The 24,190-nt window shown below is 47.4% G+C and overlaps 1 protein-coding gene across 1 annotated transcript in view; it reads right to left on the bottom strand.

Annotated features, from left to right (window-relative positions):
- The window catches only part of TOGARAM1 (TOG array regulator of axonemal microtubules 1), a 46,877-nt gene that overhangs the window by 3,788 nt on the left and 18,899 nt on the right, over positions 1-24,190 (bottom strand). Inside the window, exons 6-20 of the mRNA XM_086462350.1 lie at positions 22,041-22,309; positions 19,910-20,142; positions 17,761-17,861; positions 14,448-14,609; positions 12,365-12,463; positions 11,786-11,952; positions 10,458-10,623; positions 9,999-10,133; positions 9,133-9,286; positions 8,434-8,539; positions 7,793-8,028; positions 4,194-4,352; positions 2,970-3,096; positions 2,573-2,691; positions 897-1,086 (exon numbers count right to left, since the gene is read on the bottom strand). Coding sequence (XP_086318476.1) covers positions 897-1,086; positions 2,573-2,691; positions 2,970-3,096; positions 4,194-4,352; positions 7,793-8,028; positions 8,434-8,539; positions 9,133-9,286; positions 9,999-10,133; positions 10,458-10,623; positions 11,786-11,952; positions 12,365-12,463; positions 14,448-14,609; positions 17,761-17,861; positions 19,910-20,142; positions 22,041-22,309 — 2,423 coding nt within the window. The remainder of the gene's footprint in view (positions 1-896; positions 1,087-2,572; positions 2,692-2,969; positions 3,097-4,193; positions 4,353-7,792; positions 8,029-8,433; positions 8,540-9,132; positions 9,287-9,998; positions 10,134-10,457; positions 10,624-11,785; positions 11,953-12,364; positions 12,464-14,447; positions 14,610-17,760; positions 17,862-19,909; positions 20,143-22,040; positions 22,310-24,190) is intronic.

Here is a 24,190-nt window from a genome sequence, read left to right as displayed (position 1 = left end):
ATTAACAGTTCACGTGGGAGGGGGTTTCTACACTTCCTGCTTTACTGCTGCCCTTTAATCGTCCGTCTCAGCAAAAGACGTCTCTGACACGCAAATACCTGAGATCCACTTTTTTTTAGCAACTAAAGCAACATTTGGTATTTCTATACCGTGTTTTATTCAACTGCATCTCCCCTCGTCTGGATTTGAATCATCCCTGTACCACGCAATGGAGGAAAAGCAGCCACCTGTAACTTTCAGTATCACTAATATTTTCTGCAAGCAGGTATTTTTAGCAAGACACAGCTCTGTTTCGCAAAAAGAATGTTTTACAGCTTTCAGAAGCACCCACAGTTAAGATATTGCGCAGTTCCACACAAGTATTTCATCGTTCCACAGCAAAGACACTGCACTGTTCAAGGTGATCTTGGTTTTCCATTCATTACATCTACCTTTAGCTGACGGCCCTTGGACCCCATCGAAGTACTCCTCTCCTAAAGAGCCACCTTCCCTACCAGGAGCAGTACTTACCTTCAGCTTTACCACAAGCCAGACCCCTCCTCACCCTCCGGACAAACCAAGCCGGCAGAACGTGCAGCTGCGTTTCAGACTCGCTGCTCCTTTTCTAACCTGCTCCCATGTTTTGATACTTACTCAGCAGTGGCACGAAAACCTGCACGCAGCGTTCCGGAAACAGTTCAAAGAATAAGTGAAAACTTTCTGCTTCTTCCTCCTAGTTACTCCCTTTAGTACCTCTGTAGCTTACGCACCTCCCCCTGCGCACGCCCGACCTGTTCCTCAGTGTTCTCCTGCTAATCAGACATCCTTACTGCAAGAGGGAGCCAAGACTTTTACCAGAGAACTTTGTGACACGACTTTAAATAGAACTCTGAAACAGGATGTTTTCGCACGGTTACCTTCACGATGTTTGCCACAACAAAGCCTTGGTTGTTCTCTGCCTCTGACAGCAGCTGCTTAATGCCGTTTATTCGATCACGGAAGTCTTTGGCGTTCAACGAAGCTATCATGTCTTTAACGTGCTCTTCGCTTTCCAGTGTATTCCGAGGAGCTGCTTTTCTTGTTACCTCACGGCCTTCTGTAGTCTCTCTGTTGGAAAGGAAAGAGTCACTCAGGGAACACATAAGCAAGCTGAACCAGGGGCGTCTTTAACCTCAGACATTCTCCCTCCAGGTGAGCGCAAATATCAGAAGTAAACAGAGAATCTTGATGAAGGACTTTCACTTGAAACACAGCCATTTAAAAAAAAAAAAAAAAAAGACCTCACATAATTGTTGTTCCTAAAGTCTCAACAGAGATTCCACTCTGAACACACATATACCTATCACACCAGAGAGACGCCTCCACCAGGCAGGAGCCCAGTGCTGCTTCCAGTTGCCGTCCAGGAGCAGCTGGGTTTGTGACCAGCGACAGTTGTGAACTGCCCTCGCATCAACGGGTCAAAAAAGAAAAAATAAAAAGTTACTGGAGCTTAATTCTTTGTTCTCAAAGTACTTTAAACGCTGACTCCCATCTAGGTGGCACCTAAGCAACATACCGTGCGGAGGTGGAAATTCAACAGCTCTTCATACAGTATTGTGAAACAAATTTTCTGTAGCAGCTAATCTGATCAGACAGTCACAGAACAAATTATTAAATCTGTGGAATCCCTCCTCTGTCCAGGGAAGTATCCGGCATTTAGAGACCGGTCCAGACAGAGCCGCCAGCTCACTCCTGACTCCTGAACAGAAGTCTCTGATGGAGGAGGGAGTAAGCACCTTCCTGGCATTTCCAAATCCAAACCTCTCAGCTGGGCCAAGAACAAAAGGCGCAGCAGCACCTCCTGCCCTGCCAGGGCTCCCCAGGCCGCTGGAGGTGCCCGCCCCACAGGGAAGAGCCTTCGGCCCAGGGCGGGAGGTCGCACCCCTCCTGAGGGGCGGACGTGCAGCTCCACATGCCCAAGCAAAACGACCGTCCCACGTGGAATTTGTGTTTTGAACAGCGGAGAGCGCGGTCAAGGCTGCCCTGGACACTCCGTCCTCACCCTGGGGCAGCCACAGCCCTATGAACTCTGGATTCTTGGACGCGGTTTTTTGGCTCGGTTTAAATTTTTTGGGGGGTTTCTTTTTCAGTTCAACAGCAGACCTATTAGGAGACAGAAAACTGCAAACGGGCAGAGCGTCACCCAAACCCTTGGGCAACCCCGGCTGGGATCTAACTCAGTACTTCGTGCCCAGGTACGAACAGGGACCTTGCGCTGCGGCTGCCGCGGGGCACGGTTCCTCTGCAGGCTCTGAACGGCAACACCTTGAACTGAGGGTGACACGGATCTGCTGTGAATTCCAAGTGCAGTCTGGGTGCACTTTCACAGGCAATCCACAGACAAATTAACTTCGAAACGCACAAAGGCACTTCAGTATTACCTATTACCCTATTTACAAGAGTTCACCCACGACATGTCAATTTTTTCCTTTTCCTTTCCCTTCAGGTATGTTTGATTCACAACCCTGCTGAGAATATTTCAATGTTCTCTCCTCATGGAGGCCGGTAACCCAGAGGTCAGCTACTAACAGGGCAGAACACTGAAGATCATTACCTGTCCGTGATGTTGAGAGCATCTCTGGAAGTGGACGATGACCTCGAGTGTCCGACATTACCAGTATGGGAACGTCTTCCTTTTGCTGAGGGTGTATCCAACGGCATCTCCCCCAAACCCTGCACAAAGGTGCAACCCTTAATTAACGTGGCTGGTACAGCTCTGCACTGCTGGAGACCCTGTGAAAGCAAGTCTGGCAGCCACGCCAAGTACAGCAGCAAAGCCCCTTTCACCCAGCGTACCTGCGAGGAGCACGGGCACGCACGGGACAGCCAACAAGCAGCACCTCGCCACGCTGCAGGCACTCGGTCACGTGCCCGGCTCTGAAGGCACTCCCCCCGCTCACTGGGGGTTCATTGCCTGCACGTTTACATTAAACAAGAGCTTTTCCACGTACCTTTTCACGCAGATGGCTAACAGATTCCTTAATGTAAGGCAAATCCTTGGTTGGCACGTACTTCTCAAGCATTTTATCAAAATCAGGATGACCCATCATATTGAAGAGCATCTTTCGACCGTAATACCTGCAGGGCAACAGACCAGGACAGACACATCTGTAAACACGGATTTGCTTTGTAACTCTTGGTAATGGCAGGTGTGTGATTCTGAAATACAGAAGCGCAGGAAGATTGCTATCTGTGCGTGTTACCAGACACCCTTTTCATAGAAGGATCACAGCACGGTTTGGGTCGGAAGGGACCTTAAAGACCACCCAGTGCCACCCCCCTGCCCTGGGCAGGGACACCTCCCACCAGAGCAGGTTGCTCCCAGCCCCATCCAGCCTGGCCTTGAGCACTGCCAGGGAGGGGGCAGCCACAGCTTCCCTGGGCAGCCTGTGCCAGGGCCTCACCGCCCTCACAGGGAAGAATTTCTTCCTAATATAATATCTAATCTAAATCTCCCCTCTTTCAGTTTGAAACCGTTACCCCTCATCCTATCACTACCCTCCCTGATCAAGAGTCCCTCCCCACCTTTCCTATGGGCCCCCTTTCAGCACAGGGGGGTCTCCTGGGTGACCTGCTCCAGATGAACCCGCTTTAGCAGGGGGTTTGACGAGTTGATCCCCAGAGGTCCCTTCCAACCCCCACCAGTCTGTGATTCTGTGGTTCACCAGAGCGGAGCAGAGAGGGGGGGAATCCCCTCCCTCGACCTGCTGGCCACGCTCCTCTTGTCGCAGCCCAGGATGCGACTGGCTTTTCATCCCCCCACAAGAAACTCTGCGGAAGGGTCACTGTTTAATCAACAACCGAGCAAAGCAAGGAGATCACTCTTCTGTTTCAGCCATCTTTAAAGAGGCTGGTCCCGCCCTGTCAGTCCCCGGGCCAGCATTCCCCCCACAGCCTGCACCCCGGCTGTGCCCAGCAGTGTATCCTTCGAGCTCCTCTCGTCCCTGCAGCGCGGCTGGGCCCAGCTGCAGCAGGCCGCGGGGTGCTTCCCGTCACACGGGCCACCTCGGCAACCCTGGCAGGGCTGGGTTTATGGTCGGACTCGAGGGTCCCAAGGGTCTTTTCCAACTCAATGACTCTACGACACCGTCCTCTGCCACCGCAGAGGAACACACGCTGAGAGGTTCCAGCCACCCACCCGCAAGGTGTTTCGCTTACCTCTTACCCTCACTGACCTTGTTTGCTGTGAGCTGTCCTGGGCGAACCTGGCTATGGCAGGGAACACCCGATCGGGGACAGCTTTGGGTCCGGACAGAATCCGCTCCGGCCCCATACGCTCTGCGATGTCCGAGAGGTGCTGGGCCGTGCATCGCCTCACCGCCGAATGCAGGTGGCTGAAGGAAACACAGCGGCTTAGTGAGAACTCACCCCGGGAGCTAAACAGCAGTACTTATGTGCTCTACTGAACGGGGCATACAGGTCTGCTCTTTTCATCTCTAGCATAACCTACAACTAGGATCCTGCAGATACGCAGCTACTTATTCTGGCTGCGTAGAGGAGACCTTGTGGGGCAAAGACAAATAACTTCATTTAGAAGGGTAATCCGCCCGGTTACATTTCATTTCATTCGCTTAAAATCGCAAGTGAAAAAAAAAAGAAAAATCGCATTCTTTTTGTTTAAAGTCAGTTTTGACCTTTAACTGCACCTTTGGGATTGGCAAAACTTCTTTTTAGAATTTAATTCCTAGTTTGCCTCAAAATAACTGTAAATTATTTTAGCAAGCACAGTACTATGATGTTCTTTCCATCAACTATATGAAAAACAAGTCCCTATGCTTAGAAACACATCCTGCGTATTTTCTACCAATTTAAACCCAAATAAAGCAGTATTCTACTGACTTCTAAAAATCCTGCAGAAGAGTACCTTCTACAAAATGGGGGCCATTAAACACCTAAATGAGAGAAAAGCTGGAATCAGTTTTCAAACCTGTGCAGCAAACTAACCTTTTATGTAAACTCTGCTGTACCTGCTGACCCCACGTGTTTTCAGAGTACACAATTCTGCAAATTCAAACTTTTCCAATTTTACTTTTACGTTTGGATTAAAAGCCCCGCTCTGAGGAGAGTTTGGCTGCACAGTGAACGAGGCGTTTGTACGGCTCATCGTTCACAGGGAAAACCAGGTTGAAAGGAGAGAGCTGAGGAAGAGAACGGACTCGGTAAACCAGCTCTGCAGCCCGACACGACCATCCAGCGCTCTTCCTGCACGACTGCGCTCCCATTTCACCAGGATTTCGGCTCTCTCTGGTTCCACAGATCCCCACGGCCTCACTGGAAGCACAGCTACCACTAGATCGTGCTGCACCGAGCAGCGTCAGTCTGCACCAGGAGACCGAACCGGCTCTGTTCAAGCTGCCGAACGCGGCGGCTCAGGACCCAGCCCCGGCTGCCCCGGCTGCCCCGGCTGCCCCGCCTGGCTGCCCCCGCTAACGCCGCCGACGAGCTGCCGCGCTTAAGACGAGCTTTGGCCCGTGCTCGGCACCGGCCGTTGGGTCTGTCCCGCAGCCACACGCCTCGGGAGCTTGGGAGGGGGGAAACGGTAACGGCCTGACTCCTGCGGCACGCACCGCCGGGAAAACAAGAACCTGGGGGCTTACAGGGCTCACCCCGGGGAAGCAAACGAGCCCCCGCTCCCCACAAATGCCCACTGCTCAGGCAAAATAGCTGGGAATCTTTTTGCATGCACGTCAGACCTTAGAATTAAGCACAATTCATGCAGACAAAACCCATGATTTTAAAATTTCTGAAATACAGTCACTTTCAGATCTGGAATCACCCTCTTGGATCGAGCACCTATTCGCAGAGGTCAGTTTACAGCAACAGTCCAGATCTTTTGAGCAGCATCTCACCCAGGCAAACAAAAATGTTTTCAATTATTCTTGTTGGTAAAGCCAAAACCAACTTTGTAGCTGATGAAGAATCAGTATTTACACCTACTCAGGGCTGCCAGCATTAATACTCATGATCACAGTAGGCTTGAAATGTGTTGAGCAGAAAATAGGTAAATTTTGAAAGCTCTTATGAACTGCAGGCCAAACCATAAGCGTTAACTTGAACTCGTCAGTCGTGGTGAATACAAGCACCCCGGGTATAAGCCAAATTTAGCAAAGATACCCTCTGTGTTATCACACAGGTGTTCAAACAGAACCCTTCCACCTGCTGCTGAAGACACATGTCGTTCTTCTCCCAAGTTTCCACTTTGAAAGGTAATTCTCGTACTCATCGGGGCAGCCTCTCGAGGCGACAGCTCCGCCTGTGCTGCGGGGCTCTGCTGCCGGCAGCGCTGGAAGGGCTGGGACGCACGGTGCCGCTCAGGCCGCCCGCCCAGGCGTTACGCATTAAACCCAGACCGTGCCCCACGATCTCCACACCACTTTGACTGAAGTCTCCTTAGCTGCGAAGAAATTAATCCCTGCTTCAAATGCTGTATTCAGCCTCACAGCTCAGATAATTTGGATTCCTTAGATATCTGAAAAATTATCCAAGTTCACAAACCGGAGGGGTCAAATCTTTATAGGTCTAGAAAACTCGTAAGGATGGGTCAGCGTGTTGGCATCTGCCCTGACACCGGGGAGATCAGATGCAGCCAGTTGTGATCATGAGCATTGCGCGGACCAGGATTTCCGAAGAAAAGACGGGAGGACACAAAACAGACACTTCACACGGGTTCTGAATTAAAGCAGTTACTGTCTGCTGCTCTCCAAGTCACAAAAACAGCTCCGTGTGGGCACGATTCGTAAATAATTTAAATCCCAAGGCTGGTATCTGCCTTTCAGTTTAAAGTTCAGGTAACTGCAGTATGGTTCTCTTTGGCCTTCAGGAGACAGAAACAACAGATTCCACAACCACCAGCCTCCCAGGAAACACACCACTTTGAATCAAGACCAGCTCTCATGACTTGTAGCTGTGCAGGAAGCCTAAGGATTGATTTACAAGGGAGTATCTGAAACACCCAACGGAAGGGATAGGCCACCCGAGAGCCAGCCCGTTGAATGTCACCTCAGCAGCAACAGGGAGATAAGAGATCAAGTACAAGGAGGCGTAGATAGCTAACACACTGGCATGCCTCATGGCTTGATTAAGGAGGGTATAAAAGAGAAAGAACATACTGAACAGGGAAAGTGAGCTAAAGGAATGTAACTCCTACCACAGCCAGAGGTAAGCTAGAGGTCAGAATCAAACCGTGCAGCCACAACTGGAGGCCCGTCATGTTTGAGGCACTGGAGAAACCAACAGCCACCACCACTGCCAAGGAGTGAAAATGCAGCCCAACAGACCATCAACCAGCTGAGCCCAGAGGAGAGCAGGAAACCACCCAGACAGTTGCAGCTAGGGAATGGTTAGTTATAAATCACCTTCCTAAACAAAAAGCAGCGCTGAAAGCTGAAAGGCAGGCATTCGATGGCAGAGCAAAGGGAAAGTGAGAATGCCACGTGAGCTTCACCAGGCAAAGCGAAGCAGCGGTTTCCCAGGAATACTACACTACCAGCGAATAAAATTCCTGAAGTGTTGCAAACCAGCCAGCAGACACGCCAAGCTCCAACATCAACAGCCAGCGTTTCACATGACGCACAGAAAAAAGCCGGGGGCTACATTTTACCGTTACACAAACAAACGCTGCCCTGGGCAGAACCGCTGCAGAGCTGACTTACTGTATCGTCAGATTTCTGCCTATTGTATTCTGGGTTTTTTTTTTTTTAAAAAAAAAAGACTGTATTTGATAAATTTAATCTATTCACAAGTTATTTCTTTATAAAGTCTTCATAAGAATTACCTTTGCCCTCCATTTATAAGAGAACAAAGTGCACGTGCTGGAGTCACATTATTAACCATAGCCTTCAGTGCTTTGTCTACCTCTTCCCTTATAAATGTGTTGGATTCACCAGCTTTGTGCAAAAGGACTTTTACTGTATTATCTAGTTCTTGATCCATGCTCTTTTTCAGGTAGGTGAACAAATCCCCTAAACAGACCACAGCAGCTCGAGAAACACCTGAGCGTAAATTCTTGACCTGCACACAGGAAAAACCCAAACAAACAATGAATAATGTTTATAAAATATACTTTAAAATAAGTAAAGCTTAATGTTTCCCTTTGTAATGTTTAAATAACATTAAAAGCAACTGAGAAATACATTTCTAACTTGATTGACAATGTGTGAGAATTAAAATATGTACACATGAAAAATGTTATAAAGTTACAATCAAAATTCTTTCACTCTCTCAGCAAATCAGACCGAGTGTTGGCATCTGAAGCACGAGCTGCTTTGCTGAACGACAAACTCATGCTTTCGAGACCGCCCAAGAGAGGAAAACCAACCACAGGTGAACATACCATTTCACTGCAGCGTATCTGAGAGCTCTAAAATACATGTACACACATACAGTCCGCGAAATATTCTGATAGGAAAATTTAACCTCTTGAGCCACAGCCAAACTTGTCTCATGTAGCTTTGCAGTCAGAACAGTCGCGTGGTAGGCAGACAAACTTCTAACAAAGTTCAGACCTTCGATTTTCTTCTCCCTATGTGAAAAAAAAAATACTCAAATGCAAAACAGTTGCCAATTTTCATAAAAATATTAAAACACAGAACTCTGTGAAACCAAATAGTAAACAAATCACACTGTAAAACAAAGCCATGACACATGATACAGGGAATTCTTCCGAAGTGAGTCTTTTAACGCAGCAGCAGGACTATTTCAGCACACCAGTCTCTCAGTTCTCTCCCTCAGCTCTGCCCACAGCGTGCACTGAAGGATCCCTTTCTTTCCCAAGCTGGAAAGCAGCAGCATCGCAACCCCATTTCCCAGCCCGAGCACAGCGAAGCCTCACGTTCCACAGGAAGGGACAGGGAGCTACGGGTGGGGGCCCTCTCCAGAGCAGGGCTCCAACCTCTCTCCAGGGCTCTGGAAGCTGAGCTACCGAGCCTCAATTTACAACAGCTCCAGTTTCATTTGGACTGAAAAATCCTTTTTCCTTTCTCTCATGTATCACTTGCAATCCTCCTCACTATTTCTGATGTCATGTCCATTTTGCTCCTTTTTTTTTTTTTTAAAGTTACCCAAACAAACGCCTTCTGCATCACACTCAGGTTGTGGATGGATGTTGACACCTACCAGTCATCATCAGCTAGAAGTGTCAAGGCTTCCGTCAGTGCCGCCTCTGGTTTGGAAAAGGGCTGCAGTTCTGACGGGTCCATTATTTCTGGGCTATGAGTGACCGATGGAGTCTGGTCTTTACTGCGTCCTCGTGCTCCAAGAGGAATTTCATCTGCAAAGTCGTGAAGCGTAAGAAATAATCAGCGTAACCCGAAGAAACCAATTCATTCAGAGAAAGAAAATACAAAAAGCTCGAGGTACAGACTGTTGCTAAGGGACGAGGTTTTTCAGAGAGACAGCTCTCCCAGACACACCCCCGACCAGTCAGCACGCCGTGCCTGCGGGTGAGCTTTTCCACAAACCACCACCGCTTCAAAAAGTCACCAACACAAAGGCAGTGGGTGGTTAAACGTAAAAAGGGGTGCACAAGGTGCTAAACCACCGCAGGGTAAGAGACAACACGGTAACACTTGAAGAGCCGCTTGAGAAATTCTGAAGACCTTTGGCCACCGCCAGCAGGAGCTGCTGCTCTGCAGAGATCCCTACCTCGCACCTCAAAGGCACCTCAGCCACTGAACGTACCCAGAGATGTTCTCCTCGGAGACAGAAGGGAGTGGATTTGCCATTAACACGTGACATCATTTAAGCTGCTGAGCAAATAAAAATCCCTCCCATGTCTCAAACACCTTCCTAACAAATCAGAGATGAAAAACGTTTCAAGGGAGCAATGGTGACTTCAAACCCCCTTCACCCGCCCGGCGAAGCACTAACGTTCCAGAGCCCCCCAGGACCGTCCATCGAACAAATGCCTCATCCTAACCCCGACTGTCTTACTCTGCATATCCCAGCGTTTTAGCAGTCTCCAGTGCACGGGAACAGCTTACCAGAATCCAGCAAGGCTGAACATTTTGCCTTCTTCACACTGGATGTTCTTTTCAAGGAAGGATTCAAGGCCACGTTTTCTAATGACAAAGATACATTTCTTGACGACGTAACTATATCCCCACAGAGATTTAACGCTAGAAAATAGAAGGAAATGTCCAAACTACAACAACAACAAATCAGAAAAAAAGGGAAAAAAAATAGTATTCCCAGTTCTAATTTGACCTTTGAAATTTTTCTTAACTACAGTCTTTGAAGTATTTCCATAAGCCCTTTACTCTCCACCATTTGCACTGTAAGACTGACAATGAACGACTAAAGGGTAAACCGGAGTGCAAAATTAACTCTAGTGATACCTTCTGTCACACTCATGACTTTTGGTAATTATCACAGAACTGTAATTTCCATTTCAGCAGCATTCAACAGGATATTGCTCATTTAAGACAAACACTAATCCTCACTTTCTGCTGTCATTTTCTCTTCGTTCAGTTTAAGTCTTTCCCAAGGGTTTTCTTCCTTTCCTTGGATGCCTTTGACTTCTTGATGTTCTTTATGATCATGTTCTTTTTCTTCTTTTTTCTTCCGCCTCATCTTATCCTGGGCAGATTTGGACATGGTAACTTTTGTCTGCAATAATTAATGCACCCGTTATGATACGCAATATAATGTAGAGCACAAGCCACCAAGTAACTTCTTACCCCGTTCTTGACACTGTCTAAGGTAAGCATGGAAAATCACTATTTTCACCATTATCCTACAGACCAACAGGAAAATATTCACATAAATACTAAAGCAAATCCTGAAAAGAGCTGAATGTGTGCTTTCTGCATGCAAAGTAGTCCTGCTGGCAAAAAGAAACAACATTCCAGGTTTAAACATCGAAGGGAGATAATCACTTTAAAATATCTGAATAGTTAGAGAACTAAGGTCTGCAAGAAAAGGTCTTCTACTCCTTGTCAGCGCTGTGTAGCTTCCTAGGATTTTAACTAGCAAATACACAGGCTGGGCCAACTCGCTCACATTTAAGCACAGAGGTGGCTCTTCTAAGCAGTGGTCTTTCACAGCGCGATCTGACCCTACTTGCTTACACGTTCGAGGCGCTTACAGCTCCTCATGAAACCTTAGTAACATTTATTACATTCCTCCATTCACCCCTTCAAATTTGATCCCTCCAAGTATTCATACCTTCAGTGGAAACCAGAAAATTAAGACGCCATTTCTCATTAATGTAAAGTCCTAGTCATCTTAAAATGTTATTTTAAATGCTTTCAGAAAGACCTGGGGTTTTCATTTTAAATTTTTGTATCACACTCCATTCCCATCGCCCTTGCTCCACGCTGTAACAGATGTACGCAGAGCTTAACAAAGCAGCACCACTCCTCATGAAACCATACTATGGGATGTTGTTTTTTAAAAACCTCATGAACGGAGCTAGATTTATATGTCCTTCAACAAAACAAGGCAGGATCCAACCCAGCCAATTCCTCCTTCCACACTTCCACCTGCTGTGAGAGTCAGGGGAAAGGACATTTTCCAGCTCCACTCCCTCCCGCAGCCCTTCTCTCAGGGACTTCTGAGTTAGGTGGGAAGCTGCTGCCACAGCAGTTTGCCTTTAGAAAACATCCAGGTGGGACCGAAAAGCACAAGGCGGGAGGAGCAGCTGACGGCTACAGGGCATTTTAACCAAGGCCTCGCGTACCGTAACCCAGAGGCTGCAGAGCTGCATCGACCTGCATCATCGCCCACAGAGACCGGGAGAGAGACAACGGAACAGGTCTGAAATTCTCACCTCTCTCTCTTTTTCAACGTGGAAAGGAGAAGCGCTGCTCTGCTGGGTGCTTCTCCCACAGACCCCTGACGAAGGCTCAGTCTCCTCTCTGACAGCGCGGTCACCTCCGTTCGCTATGTGTGCCAGGGACGGGCTGTCCGCTCCTGCGGGGGCGCTTCCAAAAACACCTGGAAGGCAGAGCGTGTGGCGCCCTCACCAAAATAACCACTGCATTCGGCAGAATTCAGTAAAAACTAAAGAAAACCGAAAGTAATTCACGAAGATAAAACCACGGCTACTAGTGGTGCCAGTTTCCCCCCAGAAGCCCCCTCGCTTTATCGTACCGAGCAGGACGGACGCACGTACGTGTGTGCGCATGGGGCCAGAACCCGGCCCTGACCAACACATCCCGCTGCCATTCTTGGGGGGGCAGATCTAGTGACTGCAAAACTTTCAGGCTTAATTCTTTTCATTCCCATTTAAACTGGAGATTGTTCACAACCTAAACCGCTGTACGGCTTTTCCCACTCTATAAAGGTACATTTTCCCTCATTTTAGTAACACAATGAGATACAGCAGATAACTTTGGGTTTGTAATACCTTTACCAACAATTACAACTGCATCTTCAGACAGGACCCCTGGTGAAATGAAATCCAGACTGCTCATCTGCGGAAAACCAGACAGTGACTCTGCAAGACCTTAAAAAAAAAACCAAAACCCACACAATGTCAACCAGGTAGCTTACGCTTCGGTAGATGGTTTTTCCTTCTAAAATGTCATCATACACCGACACCTGAATTTATCACCTTTATGAACCAGCATATTTTCAAATTACTGAAGTTAACGGGATTTACTAAACATTGATATCCCCAAAATCATGGAAAGCATATAGCAAACAAAATTCCTGCTGAAAGAGCATAAAGAAAGCCAACGTTTGTAAGAGGATTTTCAAATCAACTGATCCCAGTGAAAAAAAACCCAGAAGTTTCTAACTCACTTAGTGGAAGTACAGCACTGCTTCTGGCATAATTCGGAACAATTGCATGAAAACAGAATTCGCTAAAATGTTTTTCCCCCAGCAGCACTTAATGCTGTTCCCCATATAAACGAGCAGCCCCTCAAATTCTCCACCAAAGCAGGCGCCATCCTGTACACTTCTATACTGGCCACACTAGGGGCAAATAACAACGAGAGTTTGTGACTAAAGAAGGGCACCGTTTGCTTTTGCTATTTCCCCTGGATAACCTGAAATTTCTCAACGGACAAGGTGACTCAGCAAAGCCCCACGACCTACTGGGAAGCGCAGAAACGACGGCAGCGGCGTCGGAACCGCCGCAGCTGAGAAGGGCCCTGGTGCGCTGCCAGCCTCTGCCTGCAGCCACGGCTGCTGCAAAATGCCCCCTACCAGGTGAGCTGCAGCATCTCAGCCACAGGGGGCTCTTGGCAGCTCTGTCACACTTTCTGCCCCCATCTCCATCTTTAGTTTGCCAAAACCAGTCACAGGTAGGAGTACGGCAGATGCCTCTTTACTTTACAAATTACCTGATCACATATTTTTAAATCTGGAGCTTCCCTTTTTACGCCTTATGAGAAGAAAGATCAAGTGAAAAGGTTTTCCTTGAAAGCGTTACTTTGTCCTCCCACAAACCCAGTCACCGGCTTCTGAACCTTCCAAGCTTTAACATTCGAGAACTGTCAAAACTGGTCTTGTGGGATTTTCTGGAATGGGATCTCGAGGCTTCATGAGCAATTCCCTCTTATTGGGCACCCAATACTGAATCCTCTTTGGAACCTACCCCCAGAGGACCTTCTGTCCTAACCTCAGCTTCTAGCTCCCACTTCACAGCCATCACGGGATAAGGAGGTGTTAACAAAAAAAGCCCAAAGGATTTACAAATATGATTATAAACTTTACTTCCACTGCTCAGCTTTAAATGTTTCACCTAAAATAGCACACCACCATTTCTATAAAACCTTGAGAACAGACAAAACTGTCCACGTTTAATGCCAAAAGAAGAGAGAGAAAACAAAAAATCTTATTGGGACAAAGATCTTCATGTCTATCTAATTTTCTGTTTGCCACTAAAACATGATTACCTGATATCTGTTTTAGCCACTCTGAGGGAGCTCAGTGAAACCAAATGCTCCTTAAACTGCCTTCCCCATTGTACTTTTGAGTTCAAAAGGAAAAAAAATGTTGCTGCTCTGTTCTAATGAGCTTATAGTTGGAAAATATATCCGTATCGTACCGACCACAGTTCTGATGTAGGGAACAGTAGCTCCTAGGACACACTAAAGTGACACAGCTGAAACTGAAATGTAAAGTATAATGGTTTCAGCTCCTTCATTTTACCAATGAACAACAGAGTCATTTAAAACCAAGCTTTTAAAGCTGTTCATTTATTCAGACTGAGACACAGAACTATTTGGTCCTTTTTTTTCATGCCATGTACCACCAGTTGACTTTTAATTTCAATTTAATTGGCAGGCTCATTTCAGTCAATGTCAGGAAAAAAGCCAACTTGTTAGTCAGTATAAAGACTACAAAAGAGGAAACCAAGCTAAACACCTCGGAATGTATTCTCTATAAAATCCATTCTTGTTTTACAGAAGGCTATGCAGAGCCTCAGGTTGTGCCATAAATGAGAGCTCAGATATCAGCAACGTAGCAAACTCACAAACCTTTTGAATGCTTAACATTTCTTTGGTGTTCCATATTCTGACTTTTAAAAGTAGTACGTGACACTTCTCCTTGCTTCTGGTCCTCCGGATCCCCGCATCCGTCGCCACAGCTCACCCGCTGGCCGACGACGCTCATGTCAGCAGGCCCCTCACCATCGAACGCTAGCCATGCAACAGGAAAAAAATCAAGGGTTAAAAAAAATCAGAAATCGTTTTTCCTGTGTGCTGCAGCACTCAAACAGTTACACTCTCAGAGCCGCTCAGGCTGGCTTCATGCATACGGTGTGAGCGCTTCTGCCCACAGAGATCCGAGCGTTTCAACAGATGCCCAGGCTCTACTCAGCTTTCACATGCAAAGGCTTTCACCTACAGACAAACCCAGGCTGAAAGTCTAACTCAGAGGTCGAAAAAATTATTTTTCAGTTTAAAATCTTTCAAATGTGAACAACTCAATACTAAATAATTCAGCATGGAAAGCCAAATTAAGTCCTAAGTCAACTAAGTGAAAAGAGTAAAGTACTAGTTAAAACACAAGAAATGGTTCCATTTCTGTACTCTCGAAGCCATAAACCACATTTTTATGTTACAGTTACAGACAACAGAAACTGAGCGGTTTTATGCCTGCAAAATGTTCCAAATACATTTAATTTTTAAAAAAAAAAAAAACCAACAAAAAACCCACAAAAACCCCAAGCTAAACACAACACTAATTACTTCAGGAATCCTTTAAAGCATCATTTCTGCTCTTCCAAATACCCTTACAATCAAAATAGCTAAAATGACAGAAGCCTTTTCATACACGTGAGGCTCTTCCAGCAAGGACCACGATGGACGGTGCCCTGGTCTGGGCTGGCGTGAGACGCTCTGGGGAATTACTACACAGGCAGATCCCCTGAAGGTCCCAGAACCCCTTGACCACGGATTTCTGCACTGTCCCAATGAAGTCTCGTGGTTACAGCGATTCACATCTCAACAGGAAGACCTTGCACGTCAGGGCCCGTCCATTAACTGCTGCCTCTGGTACAACGGCACCCTCTGGCCTCCGAAACTGTCGGGACCCCGGGGAAAGGTGAGCTACAGGCCTGACAGCAGACAGACGGGTTTTCAAGCCGCACACACTTAGCTACAGAACACGTTACAGAAAGAATTGTACACGTTACAGGAAGAATTTGGGAAGTACGAAATCTCTGAGAGCTGCCCACCGACTGTAACAAAGCTAAGGGAAGCTGGTAAAATTCAAATTAAAGAAAGAGCTGAAGCAATCTGGGCTCGATTAGCAAGTTAGTGATAGGTAAGGGACAAATAAATTTCCAGAACAGAAAAATGTGTTGAACTCTGTAAAGAAAAAAAGCTGAAGATGGAGCCAGAGAACCACCGACCCATGAGCTGAGCAATTCAGTTCCCAGGACTGTACCAGGGCAAGCAATGCACTTGGAAGCACCCACCAGAGTAACAGCATGAGCAGCAAAATCTGGTCTCCTCTCACGACACAGCAACAGGCCTTGTGGGCAGGAAGAAGGGAGAGACGCCACGTACCACCCCAGGCACGTGTACGCAGAGGGGCTACCAAAAGGTCAAGCCGGGTTCTGCGGCAGCCTGTGCAGGACCCGGTACTACCCGTATTTCGCCCAAACAGGTGGATAACGAGGCAGCACGCTGGATTCCAACCAAGGCCTGCAAACGGGAAGCACACACGTGTGCTCGAGCACAGGACCCCAATGCAAGGAGCTCGTGATAGGTAGAAGAATGATCCAAGAAGAACAAGACTCAGGCAGGACAGGACCGATTCTGCATGTTCTACAACAACGCAGCCACCAGCAGCCTTTCAGCTCTGAGCGCACAAGGGGTGCTGTACGGGCACTGCGCGCCACGGGAAAGGCAGCTCTGCGGAAAACGGAGCAGGCGGCAGCAGTGAAAAAGTCCATGAAGTTTGACCGATGAAGGAAAGCTAGAAAAAATACGAGTTAGTCTAAAGGATAGAAAATGAAAGAGGGAAAGAAAAATACGAGGAAAGGTAGCTGCTTGGCAGAAGAAAATATTCCATCCTTCGAAATAAAAATCAAAAATGCAATGAGGTCAGGTACAGCAAGGGCGATATACGTTCAGTGTGAGAAAAGGTCTTTCATCTGATGAGACCAGGTGAATACCAAACTGATTTTTACAAGTTCCCCAAGTTCCAGTGTAAAAACCCAGAGCTTCCTGAGATTTGACTCGTGTGATGGGCCAAGCCCAGTCAGCAGTGGGAGCAAAGGACTTTCCTTGACCAGGTGGCTGCACACCTGGGACACCGACCTCAGCAGCAGCAGGCTGTCAGCCCTTCACGGGAGGGCCGGCGCTGGGCATTCCGGTTGAGTAACTGCCTCAATAAGCAAAACAAATGGGCTGCTCACCCTTCTACCCTGAAGGTCAACTTCTCACAGAGGGGCTTTTCATACAAGGAATGCAAAATCACTAACCACAACAGCTATGACTGTGCAGTATTTGCTTTCTGCCTTATGCTGTTAATTGAAAAACCTGTTTGCAATTTATCCCGAGAAAAGCGCCCTCAGCTGAAGCGAGGAGCCAGAGCTTCCATTTCTGATAAAAGATCACGAGTGTCAGCAGCAGCTCTTGGTTTCTGAATGTGATGGCTTTGCCAACTCAGGCCTGTAAGGTGCCCTCCAATCTTAACTGAACAACGATTTGTAAACTTTTTGGAAAAAAACACATAGCTGCTGAGGCTGCAGTCGGGTGCAAGGGAGCAGTCTTTGGGGAGAGAGGTCGGAGAAGAACTTTGTGGACACAGCGCCCTCAGTTCCTTTCCTCCACCCAGCTGAATCAAAATTGATTAAGCATAAATAATCACAATCAGCTTCTGCCCATTACAGAAATCTGCAGTTACCTGTACCTCGCTGTGAGTGTAAACTAGAAGAGCATCACCTAACCCCAGTTTCCTACCAGGAAATGAACTGCTCGCAACGCGCTGACCCTTCCTGCTCCTACCCAGCTGGTGCCCAACGAATTTTTGCACAATGCTGCACTGAATTTTGAAGTGGACATGCTCACCGGTGGCTTTTGCATTAACACATTTTATCCTGACACAGAAAGGCAGAAACCCCGGCGTTCCCTCTCACCTGCAGCACCACAGACCAATCCCAGTTTGACCAAACAGCGTCTAGCGATTACCTTTAAGTGCTGAGGGGACACGAGCTCACTGAACAAGTGAGAACAGACACATCAGGCGACCATTCCGTCACATCAGTGAAGCAAGGTATACACTGAAATCCGTCACATCAGTGAAGCAAGGTATACACTGAAAAGCACAGCGAAATACCTGTGCTGGAGTTATGTTCTGCCACCTCTGGGTCTCTGTTTCTTGCTGAAGACCCTCTTGCAGGCTGTGATTTGCTGCCAAGTAGTGGGAAGGTGTCTGACCTGTGAAAATACAAAGCAGATGTCTGTCAGTACAATTCTACACGCTAGTCAGAGCCCAGCTAAGTAACACTTCGTAGCAAAGACAACAACAGATTTCAGTTTCTCCCAGTGTACTCGACAGACAAATATTTCCATATACTTCCACAAATGGTCACACTGAGTAGAAAAAGAAAAGGAATTCAGTAGAAATTATTCGATGAGCAGGTCCCTTCCGAAGAACACCATAAAGACAACCCTTAAGAGTAAACCTCACAGTAAATTTAGCTCACATTGGAAAAGCCATGGAAGCGCTTGGCCCAGGGACTGACGATGCCGGTTCCACTCCGGCAAAGAACGGCAAACGGGAGTGACCAAAGCCACGAGCCTTTCACTCCCAGAAATGAGCGGTTTTCAGACATTCACCGGGAAAATGCTGTTATCTACAAGGCAATCCTGCCGCTTCTTTTTTAAAACGATGCGTTTGAATAGGGAAGGCGATCGAACGCAGAGCCCGCGCTGCTGCACGCTGTGCCCAGCTAACAGCCAGGGGACACGGCAGCTGTCCCGCGTTCTGCGGGGACTGACACACGCCCCAACGGCAGGCTGGCTCCTAAGATCCCGCGGGAAGCCCGTGCTCCAGAACCTTCACTGACTCCAGCATCGAGCTCCCATTTCTCATCACAGTTGATCAGCAGGTAAACGAATCCTTCTCACAGCAAACGCACAGAAAAGGCCTACGCGCTCGCTGCCCCACACACAGGTTCTGTGAGCAGATCACGCTCGTCTCCAGCAAACCAGCATCTGATCTAAACTCTCTGATATTTTTATGAACATTCCAGGGCTTCCAATGTCTTCTGGGACATATTTTTCCGCTTCCACAAATTCAGTCTTACTGCCAGATGCCCCCTTCTCTCTTCCTCCCCAGTTCAGAATTCCTGTGTCTGTGAATCCTGTCAAACATTAAGCTTGTGTGTCACTGAATAATGGCAATGGCATGTTGCGCAGAGCGTGCCCTTAGTCAGAGCTCGCCTGGGAGAGCACCGCACGCAGCAGTTTACAGTCCCGACTTTTTAGGTACGACAGCATTTTAATGTGTTATTTGAAAGAGTATTTTTAGAACTGTGGTTCAGCAGTAAAGCACACAGGGAAGACGGGTCCATACAAATCAGTCCTGAGACTGTGTAACTGAGGAAACCCTCTGTTTCTGAATCATTCCAGGCCTCCTCTGTCTCAAAAATTTTTCTTTTGTATATCCCCTCTCTTCCTTTTTATTCTGTTAATACAGTTGTATGCCAGTCACGTACAGATGCATTTACTACACAGAAAATTAAAAGTTATCCTCAGAGCTACAAGCAGCTTTATCATGGGCTCCAAGAGCAGAAAAGGAGAGTCTGTGCTGCGACATTTGCCAAATTCCCCAAAACCTTTTTTTTATTTCATTAAAAAATAAAATATTTATACTGCTTATAACCAAACTGGGTCACTGCTTTTTTACAATCAGAGTAGCATGTGTGGTCACACAATTTCTTTTTAGAAGAGCTCTGTTAGGGCGTTTTAAATTAAGTCTGCCAGGGATAAAATGGGAACAGTTCATGAGTTGCAGTAAGAAGAAACATCTACATCGTCTTCCTCTTACTGCAAAAAACCAACCCATCCCTTCTTCAGCTCCCAGGCTATAATAAGTAAACCTTATCCTTCCTCTTAACTCTTCTCCTCCTTACCCATTTGTTTAGGCTACGGGTCACATACCTTCTATGGTAGGCTAAAGTCTTAATAAAATATTTACCACCCCTGGCAATACTTCACTGCCCTGCGTTACTGCGGCTGCACCAGGGAACGCTGTCGAACTAAAAGCCAGCACAAGCTACAACAATATAATTAAGCAGCTACTGTGTAGAGCAATGTATTTTTAGATAGGAAAATGATCCACTGTAGAAATCAAGTTGTTAAGCAAAGCAATCTTACATAAAAAACACACTGCGGGTTTCTCCCCCTTTACCATTTACCGAGCACCAGCAGAGACTGGGGTGAGAACTTCAAGGCAGCGTTAACACACGGGTTCCACTCACGTTGCTCTCCTTCGCTGGGGGCCTGTGGACACGGGTGAGGTCAGAGACTCCTGGCTGTAAACGCCGCTTTCGCCGTAGGAGCCCGTGCTGGGGGAGGAAGCGTGGGAGGGGGAGTCCCCGGACAGATCCAGTTTCAGAGCAGAATCGGGACTCTCAAGATCTGAAATGTTGCTGCTTAGCTTTGCCCTCTTCTTAGCTGCACTGTTCCGTAGAGATCTAAGGGAATTCTGCATCTAAACAGGATCGAAAACAAAATGACAGGTTTTATACGCTGTGTGAGAAAAAAGCTTTTTTAAGCAAAGTTTCCGAGTGCTCAGCTCACGGGAGTTCAGTGCACGTGCCTCCACGGGGCGGTGTGACTGACCCACGTACGTATGTGTGGCCCTGCAATGATCCCTTTCATTGTTTTACTGCACAGGAATAATTATCCTGCAAGTAAATGCACATTGTTCACAGCAACATTGTAGCCTGGCTTCATTCGGCAAAGAACAGATTCCTGCAGAAATCCATCAGCTGCTCCTATCTCTTTCAGTAGAGTGAAGGAAGCGTTTGTCAGCTGTTAGTACAGACAACTGGGACCTCGGGCTCTTCACATCAGAACTGCACAAACCTGCAAAACACGCACAAGTGAATCCTGAAAACTGCACCCAGCCAGCAGAGCTCCTACTCAAACAAGCGTGAAAATCTGCGATGACTAGAGCTTCACGCTGCTGCGTGTCCTCTCCTCTTTTGGCTGAATGTATTTGATGTAAAAGAAATCCTTCCTCTGTCTGTTCACCACCTCCGGTCACTTTGGGTAGTGACTAGAGGATGGAAGATGCAGACAGTGAGGCACAGCCACTACGTCCTACTGCAGCTGCTCTCGGGTCCACAGCGCCTAAAGACAGGACCGGAGATTCAAACAACCGCCATGAGCCGCGACAGAAATAACCACGTGTTGCACGGGATCCTGCAGGGAAGGCCATACAAAACCCGGCCACGCACGATACTCGCGCTTCTCACGTCATCAGCGCTGCAACGGTTCCGACTTGTACTGATGAGGATACCGGGGATACAGTTCCACCTCCCCACCGCCCCTGGAAACCACCCAGCACGCCTCCGCAGCGCTCTGCTGCGTCCTAGACTGGCACAGCTATCTGGTGTTGCCCAAACATCGGAGAGAACTGAGCAACAGAGCGAGGGACAGGATCCTCCAGCGCCTCCTGGGCGCAGCGGCGGGGGCCGGCACACGCACAGGCTCCCACCCTCCGGGGGATCCCACCGGACAACCCGCCACGCGGGACCGACAGCCACGCTGGCCGCCAGCCTTCCACGGAACGGGCGAGGCAGGTGCTAGGAAAAGTCCGTCCAGCCAGTCTCACGGGTCACAGAAGGTGTGTATTTTTAAAGGTACGAAATCCCCAAACACTCTGCAAGGCACAGGCTGGGGCACGCTGAAAACACTGGCCACGGAATACACACAGTTGCCCCAAATTATTACTAGGGGGTTTCCACGTCGAGGAGGGGTGCTGACCTGCCAAGCCTAATGCCAAATGTGCCTGTGGCATGTCAAACAGCTGCAGGTGACGCCACCTTCACCCAGCTTTGCACCAGTTGGTCTCATTTTACTCCATGAGAAAACGACCAGATTCTGCGAGAGCTGGGACACGCTGCCAGGGCCTCAGGGTCAGCAAACCCGGGAGGCTGAGGAAACTCCCAGCTGAGTCAATGAACCTTCATCAAAGAAGTTATTCGTTATTTTGGGCCTTTTGCTACAACTAAGGAGAATATTATTACTTAAATCTGGCACGGAATTTAAAATGAAGTCAAGATAACGGGAGCAGAAGCTGTATAAGGGCCCGCAGAGCTGCCTTGGTACTACGATAATGAAAACATGACGGCTTTGGCTCTGAGAAAAACAAGGAAATTAAGATGTCTGGAACAAACATGGGGAGGGTGCTTCACCACTGGTACTGACTGCTTTACTTAGCTTCTATCAGACACCCAACGGTATCTCGTCGAAAACCTGCTGTACTGATGACACTGTCACAACATTTACGCCAGAAACATTATTTTCTGGCTCTTGTGTAGAAAAAAAAAAGGTTACAATACATCAAATCTTCAAAGTGTGTTATGTCAGATTTAAACCAACCTCTTCTTGGTCCACTTCCTCCTCATCATCAACATTTAGCTCTGCAAGATCAGCTGCAAGCTTCCTCTCCACTTCGTTCAGCCACGTGTCCTCGCACTCCTCGTTTCTCCACTTGGTCACACTTAATTCCACCTTATCGGGCAGCGGGCTAGCGAGGCGGGGTATGGGGGGGACGGGTCTGGTCCCGTTCAGGCCCCTGCAGGAGGCTGGGTGTCTCATCAGGGCGGGTTTCAGCTGGAGAGGGGAATGTTTCTCCTGCAAATTCTCCCCTGAAGAAGGCACAAGCAGAGGTCAGTCCTCTGGAGGGACAGCAGGACACAGCACTGACCAGAATAAACTCCGTGTCTCATTTCTGTACCACACCAGAAAACTCCTTTTACCATGAGGTGAGTGTCAAAAATCATACTTACACACACAATTTTATTTACTATTGTAAACGCATTTCAAGGACATTTTGTTTGGCTGAGTAGGAGCAAATTTGATTTGAAAAACCAGCAAGAGCAGAAGAACAGCGGCAGCGAGCCGGGGGAAAGGCCTGTCCCCTGGCGAGGGAAGGAACCGACACTGAGGAGCAGTCAAGGGGATCGAGGAACCTCCTCGGTCAGAGGTGTGACCCGAGCTGACCCCCGCCCTGGGACACATCTCCACCTCCTGCACCAATAAATTCTTGCTGCTGGCGTCTCCAGCAGCCTCCGGCCCCACAATGAGCACTGGAAGAGTGCTTCCTTCCACCTAAAACCTGATGGTTCCAGCACCAAACCCCTTCCTTGGTTCCTTCACCTAGGCACGTGTACGAACATACACACACAGATGAAAGGAAGCTTCTCACATGAACAAGAGCAGAGAGTGATTCCCACCTCACTATTTTTCTACCATTTTTTTATTTGAAAAACTTTCAATATTTCTTCTCCAACATCAATTTTCCAAACGCGCCAAACCCCCATTCCCGAACACCTACTCACACACGTTTTTCAGTATTTAATTTTACAAAACCATTAGGGTCATTACCAGACTGGCCTCTTTGCACGGTATCTTCTATCGCCTCCTGACTCTACCTTCCCCATCCCCCTGCATTTCAAGCACATTTACCAATCTCTCCTACTTTTAGTGTCTCCTTGTAAAAAATTATACGTTACTGCACATACTTAGTATCTTTAAAATGAACTTAACTTTCTTAATTAAGAAAAAAAAGACCAGTACCCGAACAAACTCTCCTGTAAGCTGCTGTAACAACAACACAGTTACAGCACAGCAACAGTAAAACCCGAAATGCATACGGGCAATACACAGAGCATCAGCAAGGGACGAACACGCACCTACAAGATAAAGTTACGTGCATTCCAGGGACAGGTGACTTCCAAAGCATTAGTTCAGAAATTTTCTACATATGCACAAAAATATGGATCTCAACGAAGATGAAATTTAAAAAAGATTTCTTTAAACCAGTGCAAAATTTTACATGGAAGCTGATACTTTGCTTACAGAAGCCCTGCCTCAGGAGTAATTAGGAATCAATTTAAGCTGAACAGATAATAAGCCTCTTTTAACCTAGAATAAGATTGCCTTTAGTAAGTATTTGAAAGAAATCAGCTAAATTGTTTACGCAACTCTAATTAAATAAACTCAAAAATATTTCAGGCTAACCAATGTGTGCATGAGACCTTCAAAGACAGGAAACCAGACCGTAAAGAGCAGCCTCTGCCATTAGCTGTCAGCGTAAACTGGGATGAAATCAGCTCATCAGGGATGCAGCTCTTGTAACCAGGTTTGAGAGAGCTATTCTGAGTGGGGGAAATGCGACACAGAAGTTTCCAAAGGCAAATAAAGAGGCAAAAAGGGAAAATGCAATTAATAATACTTTCCTGCATGTGTATTACTTAAGAGTATTAAAAGTAACAGTTATCTCTGTATTGGCTTTCTTTGAAAGTGCTAGATTTGGGGCTTTGGTTTTATTTCAGCTGGAAGGCAAACTTTTCACTGACACGTTACTAAGAAGAGCAGCAGAGCTGGCGCATATTATGCTTTATCTCACATATTTAAAAGACAAAAGGGAAAAAACTATGCCAGCATTTAAAACTACCAAAGCACAAAGACTTCACTTTTCCACTCCAGTGCTGTGACCAGACTGGCGAAGCCATAAACCCCCACAT

Source organism: Leptosomus discolor, chromosome 3 (assembly GCF_034619465.1).
Source record: "Leptosomus discolor isolate bLepDis1 chromosome 3, bLepDis1.hap2, whole genome shotgun sequence".
Classification (NCBI taxonomy): Eukaryota; Metazoa; Chordata; class Aves; order Leptosomiformes; family Leptosomidae; genus Leptosomus; species Leptosomus discolor.
This window is presented reverse-complemented; position numbering and strand designations above follow the sequence as displayed.